The sequence below is a fragment of the Theropithecus gelada genome, chromosome 9, assembly GCF_003255815.1.
Source record: "Theropithecus gelada isolate Dixy chromosome 9, Tgel_1.0, whole genome shotgun sequence".
Taxonomy (NCBI): Eukaryota; Metazoa; Chordata; class Mammalia; order Primates; family Cercopithecidae; genus Theropithecus; species Theropithecus gelada.
This window is the reverse complement of record NC_037677.1, coordinates 34,520,555-34,533,368: the sequence shown is the minus strand read 5'-3', so window position 1 is coordinate 34,533,368 and position 12,814 is coordinate 34,520,555. Positions and strand designations below refer to the sequence as shown.

Genomic DNA, 12,814 nt, shown 5'->3' with positions numbered 1-12,814 from the left:
AAAAAAAAAAAAAAAAAAAAAAAAAAAAAAAAAAAAAAAAAAAAAAATTAAATTTAAAAAAAAAAAAAAAAGGAAAGGCGATCCCAGCATGTCAAAGGACATGGAAACCCTTTGGTCATAGAACAGGGGAAAAAAAGGCAGAAGCTTCTAGACTGAAAACAAGTTAAAACAGACAAAAAGAATAAGGTTACCTAGAAAAGAAAGAGAAGAAGAGAAAACAGCATCTGGTCAGGCACAGTGGCTCACACCTGTAGTCCCAGCACTTTGGGGAACCGAGGCAGTTGGATCACCTGAGGTCGAGGTCAGGAGTTCGAGACCAGCCTGGCCTGGGTGACAGAGCAAGACTCTGCCTCAAAAATCAAAAACAAAACAAGAAAACAACATCTATACCAGTAAATGGTGGAAGATATTAAACCAACGTTTATGGAGTTTCAAGGAAAATGATTGTTATCATAGAGTCACATGCACACCCAGGCTATGCATTATGTGGGAGGGGAAAAGAATGGCATTTTGAGACATGCAAGAACTCAAAATATATCATCCATACACTCTAAGAAAAAAATCATATGAGAATGCTCTTAAAGAAAAAAAAGAGAGGATGTGTTTTATTTTTTACTTTTATTTTTTTGAGACAGAGTCTTGCTCTGTCGCCCAGGCTACAGTGCAATGGTGCGCTCTCGACTCACTGCAACCTCCACCTCCCGGGTTCAAGCCATTCTCCTGCCTGCCTCAGCCTCCTGAGTAGCTGGGATTACATGCGCCCGTGACCACACCTGGCTAACTTTTTTTCTGTATTTTTAGTATTGATGGCGTTTCACCATGTTGTCCAGGCTGGTCTCGAACTCCTGACCTCAGGTGATCTGCCCACCTCAGCCTCCCAAAGTGCTGGGATTACAGGCATGAGCCACCACGCCTGGCCGGGAGGATGTGTTTTATAAGGAACAATGAAACCCATAAAAACAGTAGAGCTGTCAGGAAAGTCTAAAACATTTTTGTTAACAGGGATGTGAAACATCATGTAATAGTTAAGAAAAAAGTCTCTAGTGACACAAGGGCAAAAATAAAATAATTACAATTCCAGGTTATTTCAGTAAAACCCAGGAAATGAAAAGAAGTCAAAATATCCTACCCGTTTTTTCTTGTGAGATGGTAGAATATTTTAAATAGTGGTTAATTCTTTGATATGGATAAAGAAATATGGATGAAAACATGCTTGTTCAAAATGTACAGATTGCCAGGCACGGTGGCTCACACCTGTAGTCCCAGCACTTTGGGAGACCGAGGTGGGTGAATTGCTTGAGCTCAGGAGTTCAAGACCAGCCTAGACAACATAGTGAGACCCTGTCTCTACAAAAATACAAAAATTAGCCAGGTGTGGTGGCATGTGCCTGTAGTCCTAGCTACTTGAGAGGCTAAGGTGGGAGGATCACTTGAGTCCAGAAGGTCAAGGCTGTAGTGAGCTGAGATTGTGCCACTGCACTCCAGCCCAGGCGACAGAGTGAGACCTTGTCTCAAAAAAAAAAGCATCAGATAATCTACAGAAGAAAAAAAGAATGAAAACTAGACATAGTCTGCCAAAGACAGGAAATAAAATACAGAAATTTTTGAGTACCAAGAAAGCTTACAAACAAAATTCAAAGACTGAATATGATCTGAGCTGTCCAATATGATACCCACTAGTCACATGGAGCTATTTAAATTTAATTTAATTCAAGTAAAATAAAAACACTCAGCTCCTCAGTCACAATTGTCACATGCAAGTCCTCCATGTGTTGATGACTGCCCAACTGGATTACTATCACCCCAGAAAGTGCCAGCAGACAACAGTAACAGCAAAAGATACACGGTAACAAATGCACCAGGTACGGTAAGATCCCAGTGATGCTAAACACACACACATATTAAAAACTGAGTTAATTAAACTGTCAGTGGTGACATCTCTGGGAAATAAGGTGACCAGGGACTTTCACTCTACGTTATATACCTTATTGTTTGATATATATATATTTGATTTATATATATATTTGATTTATATATTTCTATGCATTTGATATTATATATCTCTATTTGATATTTACATACCTCTATATATTTGATATTTATATATTTATATATTTGATATCTACATATGTGATATATATAAATATATATGTGTAAGATATATATATATGTATATTTTTAGACAGAGTCTCATCCTGTTGCCCAGGCTGGAATACAGTAGTGCGATCACAGCTCTCTGGGCTGAAGCAATTCTCCCATCTCAGCCTCTCATGTAGCTGGAACTATACACATGCACCACTATGTCTAGCTCATTTTTTAGTTTGTAGAGATAGGGTCTTGCTATGTTGCCCAGGTTGATCTGGAATTCTTGGCCTCAAGCGATCCTCCGCCTTGGCTTCCCAAAGAACTGGGATGACAGGCATGAGCCACCATACCTGGCCCTATCGTTTGATTTTTGAATAAGCATATTTTTAAGAAGTCATTAACATGTTTTCAAATGAAACAACAATCAATTTCTTGAACTTGGAGTAGTACTTGGTTCTGTTAAAATAAAGTGATTTTAACTAGTATAGATGTATAGTGTACATTTGTGCTAATAAACAAAGATGGCAAAGTATGTGTCCTATATTTAGACAACCCCGGAAAAAGTTTGTTCTGGGCCAAAGGATGACATCACCCATTCAGATGCAAGTCTTAGCAGATACTTGACCATTTCAAACCGCAGTTCTTAATTTGAGGAAGTCCCTCAGGCAAAGACCGTTGTTAATCCATTTTTCCATTTAGATTTATACAGTTGACAACAGATCAAATTTCAGAAAGGGCAGCTTTGAGTTATCCCTAAATTTTCCATAAGAAAAACCTATTGCAAGTCGTAATATGTTTCTGCGTTTTCCCGCTGATAGCAGACAGCTGACAAAGGGGAAGTTCCCAACTCAATTTCAACAATAGACAGATAAAGTCCGATACAACAACATAGTACCCAAAGAAGAACTTCCTTTTTTTTTAAACCCCCCTAAATTGGGGATGGTAGAAGATAGGTTATGTTCTTTGTTAAAAGAATTCCAAAGTTTTCATCTTTGTCCAATACCAGGTCTTCAAGCTTTCTAAGAAAAAGAACTCTTAAAAACATATTAACCCTTAAATACTAAAACTATTTCATGTCTACCCCAGGGACTAATTTAGTCATGTATCTGCCAACAAAGACATACTTATAATCTATGTTTATTTTGGTTCCTATATAAATCTTCTTAGTAGCTGCTTCCAGTGAATATTGAGGGAAAAGCTCTCTTAATGGAAAGCTATGAGAAACATCTATTTTTCCAGGACGTATATGCACTCCGTAAGTCAATGTTGGTAAAGCAAGGGGAGAGATTTGGTTTTGTTACCAAAGTTCAACACGAATTTTATTTGACTCCATCTCCAACAATGGACAATAACATTAGCTCAGTAAGAGATCATGATCAATACCAAATGTATTTCATAAACAGAAAAGCCTGACATCAAAAGGACAGCGAGAAGAAGACAGTGGGTTCCACACGATTCTTCAACAATTTGCCCTGTCCTCAATGTCCCCAAAGCCCTTCAGAAGAAAGGAACAGAAGGCAAGAACACAGCAAAATGAGGGAAGTATTAAAGATCCTTGAGCATCTTAACCTCAGATCCAACTGTGAAAGCTCCCAGGAAATTCATCCTCCAGGCCGGGTGCCATGGCCTGTAATCCCAGCACTTTGGGAGGCCAAGGCAGGGGCATCACCTGAGGTCAGGAGTTCAAGACCAGCCTGACCAACATGGTAAAAACCCATCTCTACTAAAAATACAAAATTAGCCAGGTGTGGTGGTGCACGCCTGTAATCTCAGCACTCTGGGAGGCTGAGGCTGGGGGATCACCTGAGGTCAGGAGTTTGAGAACAGCCTGACCAACATGGTAAAACCCCGTCTCTACTAAAAACACAAAATTAGCTGGCTGTGGTGATGCATGCCTGTAATCCCAGCTACTCGGGAGGCTGAGGCAGGAGAATTGCTTGAACCCGGGAGGCGGAGGTTGCAGTGCACCAAAATTGCACCATTGCACTCCAGCCTGGGCGACAAGAGCAAAACTCCATCTCAAAAAAAAAAAAAAAAAATCATCCTCCACGTCACCTCTTTCGTACCACTGCCACCCATAGCAGAACAGAAATCTTCAGTAATCTGGACTATTTCTAATAATTCACATAGCTGGACTGAGGTTAATTTTTATCTATGTAGAAAGTCTTTCCAGGCTCCTTCAAGCTCTATATAAAGACCTACTCCCTAATTCTAATTGCAAATCATGTGTTAAAGCAAGTTATATAAAGATCTCTTTAGGCAATCCTCTATTAGCCTGATTCTAATTGCCGCATATTGTTTGAAAATAATAAAATTATACTTGTCTGAATATAGTCTCATTAAAACTGACAATCCCTCCTTCCCCCATGTTCTTTGTAATTCATGAAATTTTTATAGTGGTTTGCCACTTTCATGCTTGGGTGGACCAAAAAGTTAAAAAGTACATTTAACTATTTACACTGGCTCACACCTGTAATCCCAGCACTTCGGGAGGCCGAGGCAGGCAGATCACCTGAGGTCAGGAGTTCCAGATCAGCCTGACCAACATGGTAAAACCGCATCTCTACTAAAAACACAAAAATTAGCTGGGCGTGGTGGCACGCGCCTGTAATCCAGCTACTCAGGAGGCTGAGACAGGAGAATTGCTTGAATCCAGGAGGCGGAGATTGTTGTGAGCCGAGATTGCACCACTCCAGTCTGGGTGACAGAGCAAGACTCCGTCAAAAAAAAAAAAAGAGTACATTTTCCATGAAAAACAAGATATAAAGACAGTGAGACAAGTATTTTATAACAGTTACACCATTGCTTTTAATTAAACATAAAACATATGATATTTCATTCATGGACTCTTAGCATTATTTATAAAATGAAATACCCTTTTTAGTCCATGAAGAAAATTCCATGAAAATAAAATAAAAGCATATGCAGTTTTACATATTTACATACTTACATTCTGGAGCACAACAAGACTCTAATTGGGTATTTTCCTTTTATTTGAGGCTCTAGTTTCAATTTAGTATGTCTAAAACGACTAGTAAATACATTATACTGAGTGGTGGGGTAAATGAATTCTTTCAGGCCACAAGGGTACTATTCAGTAAATTACCGCTCTGCACTGGCCGCTGCCTGGTGGCCTCAAATTGACAAACTGCCTTTAAAAGGTGAAACATGTTCTTACTGATTCATCCAAAGGCTCATTATTTGTTATTTATTTAAACTGATGGGAATGAAGAGGCCAAGGATAGAAAAAGAGTCTTTGAAATTTTAACATTTACAAACTTGAGCTACTTAAAGAAAACCTAGGTTTCTACTGCGATATCGTCAGTACATGAGCCAAATAAAACACATTTACTCCCCCAAATTTGGCACACATTGTCTAAATTCAAATCCAAACAGGCAATCCAAGGAGAGCAGTCATTTGGAGTTTTCCTAATCTCCTTACATTTAAATAGAGTACAATACATCTATTATGTTAATCTTTTCCCACTAGAAGCTATTAACATGGTATCTGCTCTTGGTTTAAACATTTCAGTACACGTGGCATCTCTAAATTTTGATAAACTTTCTAACATATAATGAATGTGCTGATATACAAAACTGAAAACTTCTGAAGGCAGCAGAGATGCCTCTGGGTGCTACTCTGGGAACTTTAGCTGCTTGAAAGGTGTCAGGGGACAGGCTCAGATCAATGGGCACACAGATGAGGAATTCTTTGTACCAGGGACATTCTCAACAGTGTAGGCAAAGAAGTCCTAATCAAGCCCCCAACCCAGAATATCAATCAAAGGAGGAACAATAAACAGGAATTACAGCAGAGAAGATAAAAATCCAGGGTCTCTCCAGAAAGACAATATAGGTACTTAAGTTAATCCGTCAGCTTGCATCTGCACCTGGGCCCATTTCTGGCACTAGAACTACCGTTTCAAAAACATAGTTGTATTTAGCCATCTATCACAAGTACGTTTCTATCCCTGCATAAACAGAGTTCAGGTTCAGATTTCTGCGCAATTTCCTTTCCTCTCTTTAAAAAAAAAAAAAAATTCTAGACTCGAACATTCGATACTTGCAGACGCCACTGAAGTATTCACGGCAAAAAGAAAAACAACCTGCAAATGGGAGATGCACATAGTCGGCTTTTCTTTTCCTTGATTTCTTGTTAATATTTTATAATGAATTAAAGGTCAGTAAAAAGTCCCTTTCTTTAATAAATCTTAAAGTAAACAAGTAGAATGCAAATGATTTACACTTTCAACGATCAATCATTTCAAGAATCTCTCTACGAACTGAGTAAACCATCTGTGACTCAGGCCTCCCTATCATGTTTTTTAAGCTGACCCACTTCTCCATCACTCACCATGGTTCGAAAAATCTCACTTCTAAGGGTGTAGCAAGAACCGCTCTGTGCCAGCGCATAGTTTGAATCCAATAGGGTAAAAGGGTAATGCAAACAGCACTTTAAAAGGACACCAGTTTTTATGTAAAATGACCCACTGCCTCTAAAAAGAGAGCATCAACACCAGCCTTCACCTGAAGCAATCCTTTTCTCCAACAGAAGAGCAAATCAAGTCTGTAGGGTTCGGGGGCAAAGGCAAAGGATTAAGAAACCTGATCAAGTGTGAAAATGCTTGGTGCATCGAGTTTTGGAGATCAAATACTAGCTTTGCAAACGGGATGCGGCCAGGTCAGCGAGAGCCCGGCTCAGGGGATCGGCCCTGCTCTGAAAAGCTGTAGGGACACGCAAGGCGGTGCAAAGCCCAGTATCCCCAGCAGGGGCCGGGCCCGGGACCCCCTCCGCGCCAGAACTTTGCGCAGTTCGCCGCCCGCAGCCCCGACACCACCAGGGGCACCTCCATGCCGCTCCACCCACGTCTTTGCCCATTCTTTTTGGGTGGCGGCCGTGGAGAGGGGGTCTGAAGGGACTTAACAAGGATGGCAGGGGGCAGAAGAGGGCGACCTCCTACCCCAGGCTACGGCCGCCACAAAGGGCAGGGCGTCGCGCCTCTCCTCGGAGCCCACCGGAGCCACCCGCGGGCGAGGGCAACACGCGCCTCCTGGGCCAGGCCGCCGGCGGGGATGGGCGAGGCCGGCCGGGGGCGCACGGCAGGTGACAGTAGCGTCGCCGGTCCCCGCCCGGGCCCCAGCCTCCCCGCCCACCCCGGGCCTCGCCTCCCAGCGCACTGTCCTCTCCCGCGAGCCCCGGACCTCACCACGGGCTCCGCTCCGCGGAGAAGCCATCGCGGGGCGGAGCGGCCGAAGAGCCCCCATTCCTGGGAGCCAGCCCCCGAGCGAGAGACCCTGGCGCGCGCGGTCCCCGCCCTGTAGCTCCCGGTGCGCCGCCCCTACCCTTTGGCGTGCTCCATCTCCTCCTCATTGTCTCCGTCTATCCCGCACGTGTCCTGGTCGTCCAGTTCCAGGCTCTGCTGGCTGGCCGCAGACTCGCTGTCCTCCGCCATCGCGGCGGCGCTGGCTGGGGAGGCGGCGCTCGGGGCCGAGCCGGCGCGGCGGGGCGGGCGCGGCCGCAGCTCCCTCTAGCGCCGCCCGCCGTACTGCTTGGAGTCGGAGCCTTGGCGCTGCGCCCCGCCCCGCCCCGCCCCGCCGGCCCCGCCCTGCCCCACGGGCTTCAATCCCGCTCTTGAACCCCGCCCACCTCTTCGTCCCTCCCCTCAAGCCCCGCCTCTCCCCGTCCTGCCGGCTTCAATCCAGCTCTCTAACCCCGCCCACCTCCGAGGCCCCTCCCCCCAGCCCCGCCTCTCCCCGCCCGGCCGGCCTCAATCCCGCCCTCTAACCCCGCCCCGCCCCTCCCAGCTGGCCCCGCCCCACCAGCTCCAACCCTGCCCACCGAGGCCAGCCCTGCGCAGGGCGAGTCCTGTATATCCAGGCCTGCGCGGTGCCTCTGCCTGGGGCTGGGCTCTCAAGGCTGGAAACCTGCAGACTTGACATCCTGAGTGGCGGCATTTTTGGAACACAGGCCATGCGATTTTACTTCCGGACGACTTAGGGAGCGCTCCCAACCCGTGCAGGGGATTTTCCCACTTAGGAGTAGGCACTCAGGGCTGAGGCTTTCCAGAAGCTCTTCCCGCCCCTCCACATACATGTTAACAATCCATTTCGCATCTATCCATCTAATACATTATAAAATCAAATTCAAAGTCAAAACAGTATTTCAAACCCTCCCACCGCCCTGTCCCAACCAGGCTTGCAGCACTAAAACTCTTGACAGAGAAATTCTTGAGCTACCCGTGCTTTTCCTGGACACTACGGACGGCTCGGACCAGAACAGACATCTTGAGGGACATGGGGACGTGTCCACGATGCCGGGGGATTGGACAGTTTCAGGTAGGCCACCCTTTCCCAAAGTCAAGGTTATGACCTAGATTTCCAAGCGAACGCGCACGGCCTTCTGCGCTGAAATCGTCCTCTGTCTCTCTCAGAAGAGGGAAGGGAGGCACTCTGTAGTATTGCCAAATAGAAGGCCGGTGAAGTTCAGCCTTGCTTATTTGCTATTGCATTCTGTACAGAGCAGCCCTGTCCTTTGCTTTGCTGAGATGATCTTGTTCAAAGGTGCTGCCAGGCCACCAGAAGTCTCTGCGGTGGTTTTGCAAAGACAGTCGTCAGAACCCGCTCAGTGAGGAATATGAGACTTTAAAGAGCCTGAATTTTTTGGTGTGGGTCCTTTATTTGCAGAAGATACTAGGAGCATTCTATGGCTTTTTCCCCCAAGGGAGACTAAGTTTTTAAAACGCAATGAGCTAGAAGTATCAAAAGATGAAAATTGCAGAGCGATTTCAAAGTCCATCAGCTGTTTGGCGTTGACACAACTAAAATTCTGTAAGAAGGGCAAATGGGGCCAAAACACAAAAGGAAATTCAATATTGCCTTTAACAATTGCAACTCTTTGTGAGGCAAAATGTCATATGTCACCTCTGTGAAACTTTAGGATAAAAGCAAATACAGATGAGTGAGGTTCCTGCAGCTCATCTCTACGAACATGGGTTGTTGGAGAACCCGTAGCTGGGTCGGGTAACCAACAGGAAACTGGCCAGGAGCAAGCTTATCAATCAGATCAGCCACTGTAACCTGCCAGAAGGGTTCTCTAAAAGAGTTTTTAAAACTTAAGGCAAAGGAAACTCAGCAAACATATTTATTTGAATTTTCAAGAAGTTTTGACTAAGAACTGCTCTAAAAAAGAATAAGAAAACAAATAATCCTGGAGAAATAAAATAAGGGCATCAAAAACCAGTGAAACACTAGAAGACAATGATAAACAGGGAACATCTGTTCCCCAGAACAGAAAGAAGTTGGTCCAGACGTCGGTACAGTACTGGATTGAAGTATTATTTAATACAAATGTTTTATAGCATTAATCTTTGGAAGGCGGGAAAAGTTTACAGATGACCCTGGGCCTTCCTAAATCCTACCGTCCTGTATAGAAACACTATGTTTCTAAACATTTTTACTTCTTTCCCTGGCTTAATTCCAGAGTTTGGAGAACTGGAACCAAGTGGCATCTTCCAGCGTCTTATATCTGAAGTTTATTTGGTGGATGGGATCACTGTAGAATGACTTCCAGTGTATTATTTTTTCAAGTTTCAGTTATTTATTAATCAGTGTAATCTCCAATAGGTTACATCAACATGATTTCATTCATTTAGAGGGGAAATATTTCCTAGTGAAGTGGAAAATTGTGCGGATGAATTCTGGAAGACTTTCAGTCTAAAGCAGCTTTGTAGTGAAACATTTCATTTAGAAGTCTGGACCTTCGTTCTTCAGTTTGCTGTGATCCACATTCATTGAGTAGAACTTGTATTGATCATCGGGACCCAGTTTGTTCCAGGGATCTGGGTGATTCTTTCTGTCCCAACTAACATCCGGATTGAACAATGCCAGACGCAAGAGATACAGTCCTGCTCCAGTACCTCCAGCTCCAATAAATACTAAGAGGGGGATCAAGCTTGGATGCTTCTTAGCCTGACCGATGATCTGGTGGAGCATGTTAGCGGCAGAGACCTCTAATTGGAAAGGAGAGAACCAGCCTAGCCACCAGGCCCTGGGCTAAGTAGTATCTCACCAGTGTATTTTAAAAGGCCTTTGGGAATTTTGTATTCTGCTTGGCCCATTCCTACTACAGATGTAAGACTATAGTCATATAATTGGTCTTGTTTTATTTAAACTATTTTGACTTCTTTTTTAATTTTGGTAAAATACATACAACATAAAATGTACTATTCTAACCACGTTTTTTGTTTGTTTGTTTTGTTTTTGTTTGAGACAGAGTTTCACTCTTGTTGCCCAGGCTGGAGTGCCATGGCACGATCTTGGCTCACTGCAACCTCTGCTTCCCAGGTTCAAGAGATTCTCCTGCCTCAGCCCCCCGAGTAGCTGGGATTACAGGTGCCCACCACCACGCTGGCTAATTTTTGTATTTTTAGTAGAGACGGGGTTTCGCTGTATTGGCCAGCCTGGTCTTGAACTCCTGACCTCAAGTGATCCACCCTCCTCGGCCTTCCAAAGTGCTGGGATTATAGGCGTGAGCCACTGTGCCCAGCCTAGAGTGTTTTATTATGCAGTAATAACTAATCAACATACAGAAAAACAAAGACCAAAAGAAATCCTTAGGCCGGGCACAGTGGCTCACGCCTGTAATCCCAGCACTTTGGGAGGCTCAGGCAGGTGGATCACAAGGTCAGGAGATCGAGACCATCCTGGCTAACATGGTGAAAACCTGTCTCTACCAAAGATACAAAAAATTAGCCGGGAGTGGTGGTGGCCACCTGTAGTCCCAGCTGCTCGGGAGGCTGAGGCAGGAGAATGGCGTGAACCCAGGAGGCGGAGCTTACAGTGAGCCGAGATCGCACTACTGCACTCCAGCCTGGGTGACAGAGAAAGACTGTCTCAAAAAAAAAAAAAAGGAAAGAAATCCTTAAAGACCCTCATTTTATTACTATCACGATCACTATCTGTATACCTGGGTATGTCTGAAAAAGACTCAGGCCAAACCATTAGTTTGTACTTTCTGTTCTGGGTTCACAAAAGCAAAGCCCCTTGCTTTTGGGATACACTGGCTATTCTTGCTAGCTAGTTTGCTTTAGAGTCGTGTTTGGCTGGATTTTATTTTATTTTTTAAGTGACTGCATTTCTTTTTAATTTTTGAGGGACCCTATAACTACCCTGCACCTTTTGCAACTGTGCATTGGAGAAGCTTTTCTCGTGGTCACTGTGAGGGTAATTTTCACTTCCTGTTGCTTGGTATTCTGCTAAAAGGTTTTCATACTTGTTCAAACCAGCAGGTTGGTGCCACAGTGAGTATTGCAGATCAGCTGCCTTTCAGAATTTCACAGTTGGTGAGTCTGTGTCTTGTCCCCATAGGACAAGTTGGGGCTTGCGGGTGATGCCAAGGAAAATTCTAGAGGAACCGGAATGATGCCACAGCAGATTGGAAGTATGTGTTCATTTAGGAGCTGCAAGGTGCCTCCATTCTATAAATAGGGTCACCTTGAAACTGCACTGCTCGCCAAACTCCTTAAATGTGTTCAGGCTTTCCCCACAAGTACATCACCGGATAGTTTATTGCCAAAGTTCATTAGTTCTTTGATTGATAAGGATAATATATTCCGGAAGTACACTCTCACTGGACATTTTTACTCGAAGTAGAAATACTAAAGGAGGCAAAAGGATCTGTTCTAGTCTGTCCACGATTAGAGCTTCTGTCCCTTTCTGGAAGAAAGGATGGAGGAGAAAGTAACTGGTGAAGAAAGTGAGGGCAGTAGGTAAAGAAGAGGAAGGAGATAGAGGAAAATCAGGAAAGGTAGGAGGAAACAAAGGCAGGGCAGAGGTGAGCACCAGCTGTATACATGCCAAGGGCTGCAGCAGCCTCCAGATGCTGTGTCTCCCTGCATCCAAGCTCTACCGCTCTTTTCAATAGCGCTGCTTGGAAAATTCTTCCATAGCAATCGGAGCATGTTCATCCCCTGACTTAGAAACGACGTGACTCCCAGTTGCCTACTACATCAAGTCAAATCCCCCTAGGTTGGTGTTCAAGGCCTTCCACACCATAACCTCACCGTACCTCTGGTCTTAGCTCTGACCTAAGCCTCTCCAGGCCCTCCATATGCCCTGGTCTCCCTTCCTTGTCTCTGGAGGCACCAGGCCCTTGAATGCCCTTTCCTTACTCCCTGCCATCACTAAGGACACAGCTCCCGCGTTGTCTCCCCTGCCGAGGTTTTATATGTTTGCCATCATCCCGGCACTAGCCCAGCAGCTCCTGAAGAATCGTACATCATGTGCTTCTCTCTGTATCTCCATCACCCAAATAGTGCCTGAAACAAAGAGGACCCTTCATAAGAGCTATAGAATGAAAGAATGAATCTATGACACCCCTTTTTTTCCCTGCTTGCCAGCCCAATATCTTTTTAAAGCTGTTTTTTAATTTAATTTGTATTATTTGAGATGGGGTCTCACTCTGTCACCCAGGCTGGAGTGCAGTGACTCAGTTTCAGCTCACTGCAATCTCTGGTCCCAGGTTCAAGCAGTTCTCCCACTTTACCCTCCTGAGTAAGTGGGACTACAGGCATGTGCCACCACACCTGGCTAATTTTTGTAATTTTTGGTAGAGGCAGGGCTTTACCATGTTGGCCAGGCTGGTCTCAAACTCCTGACCTCAAGTGATCTGCCCACCTCAGCCTCCCAAAGGGCTGGGATTACAGGCATGAGCCACGGCACCCAGCCTTAG

The 12,814-nt window shown here is 44.7% G+C and overlaps 1 protein-coding gene and 1 pseudogene across 4 annotated transcripts in view; both read right to left on the bottom strand.

The window, feature by feature from the left end:
* Nucleotides 1-7,649, bottom strand: part of NMT2 (N-myristoyltransferase 2) — a 62,660-nt gene extending 55,011 nt beyond the window's left edge. For 2 of the 4 annotated variants that reach the window (XM_025397424.1, XM_025397423.1), the window contains exon 1: nt 7,429-7,649. In XM_025397424.1, coding sequence (XP_025253209.1) covers nt 7,429-7,456 — 28 coding nt within the window. In that variant the 5' untranslated portion in view covers nt 7,457-7,649. Of the gene's footprint in view, nt 1-7,292; nt 7,375-7,428 lie in introns of those variants that run through there. The other 2 variants (XM_025397422.1, XM_025397425.1) reach the window with 2 other exon arrangements.
* A 2,179-nt stretch (nt 7,650-9,828) lies between these two features.
* LOC112632028 lies at nt 9,829-10,144 on the bottom strand (annotated as a pseudogene).
* Nucleotides 10,145-12,814: the final 2,670 nt, after the last annotated feature.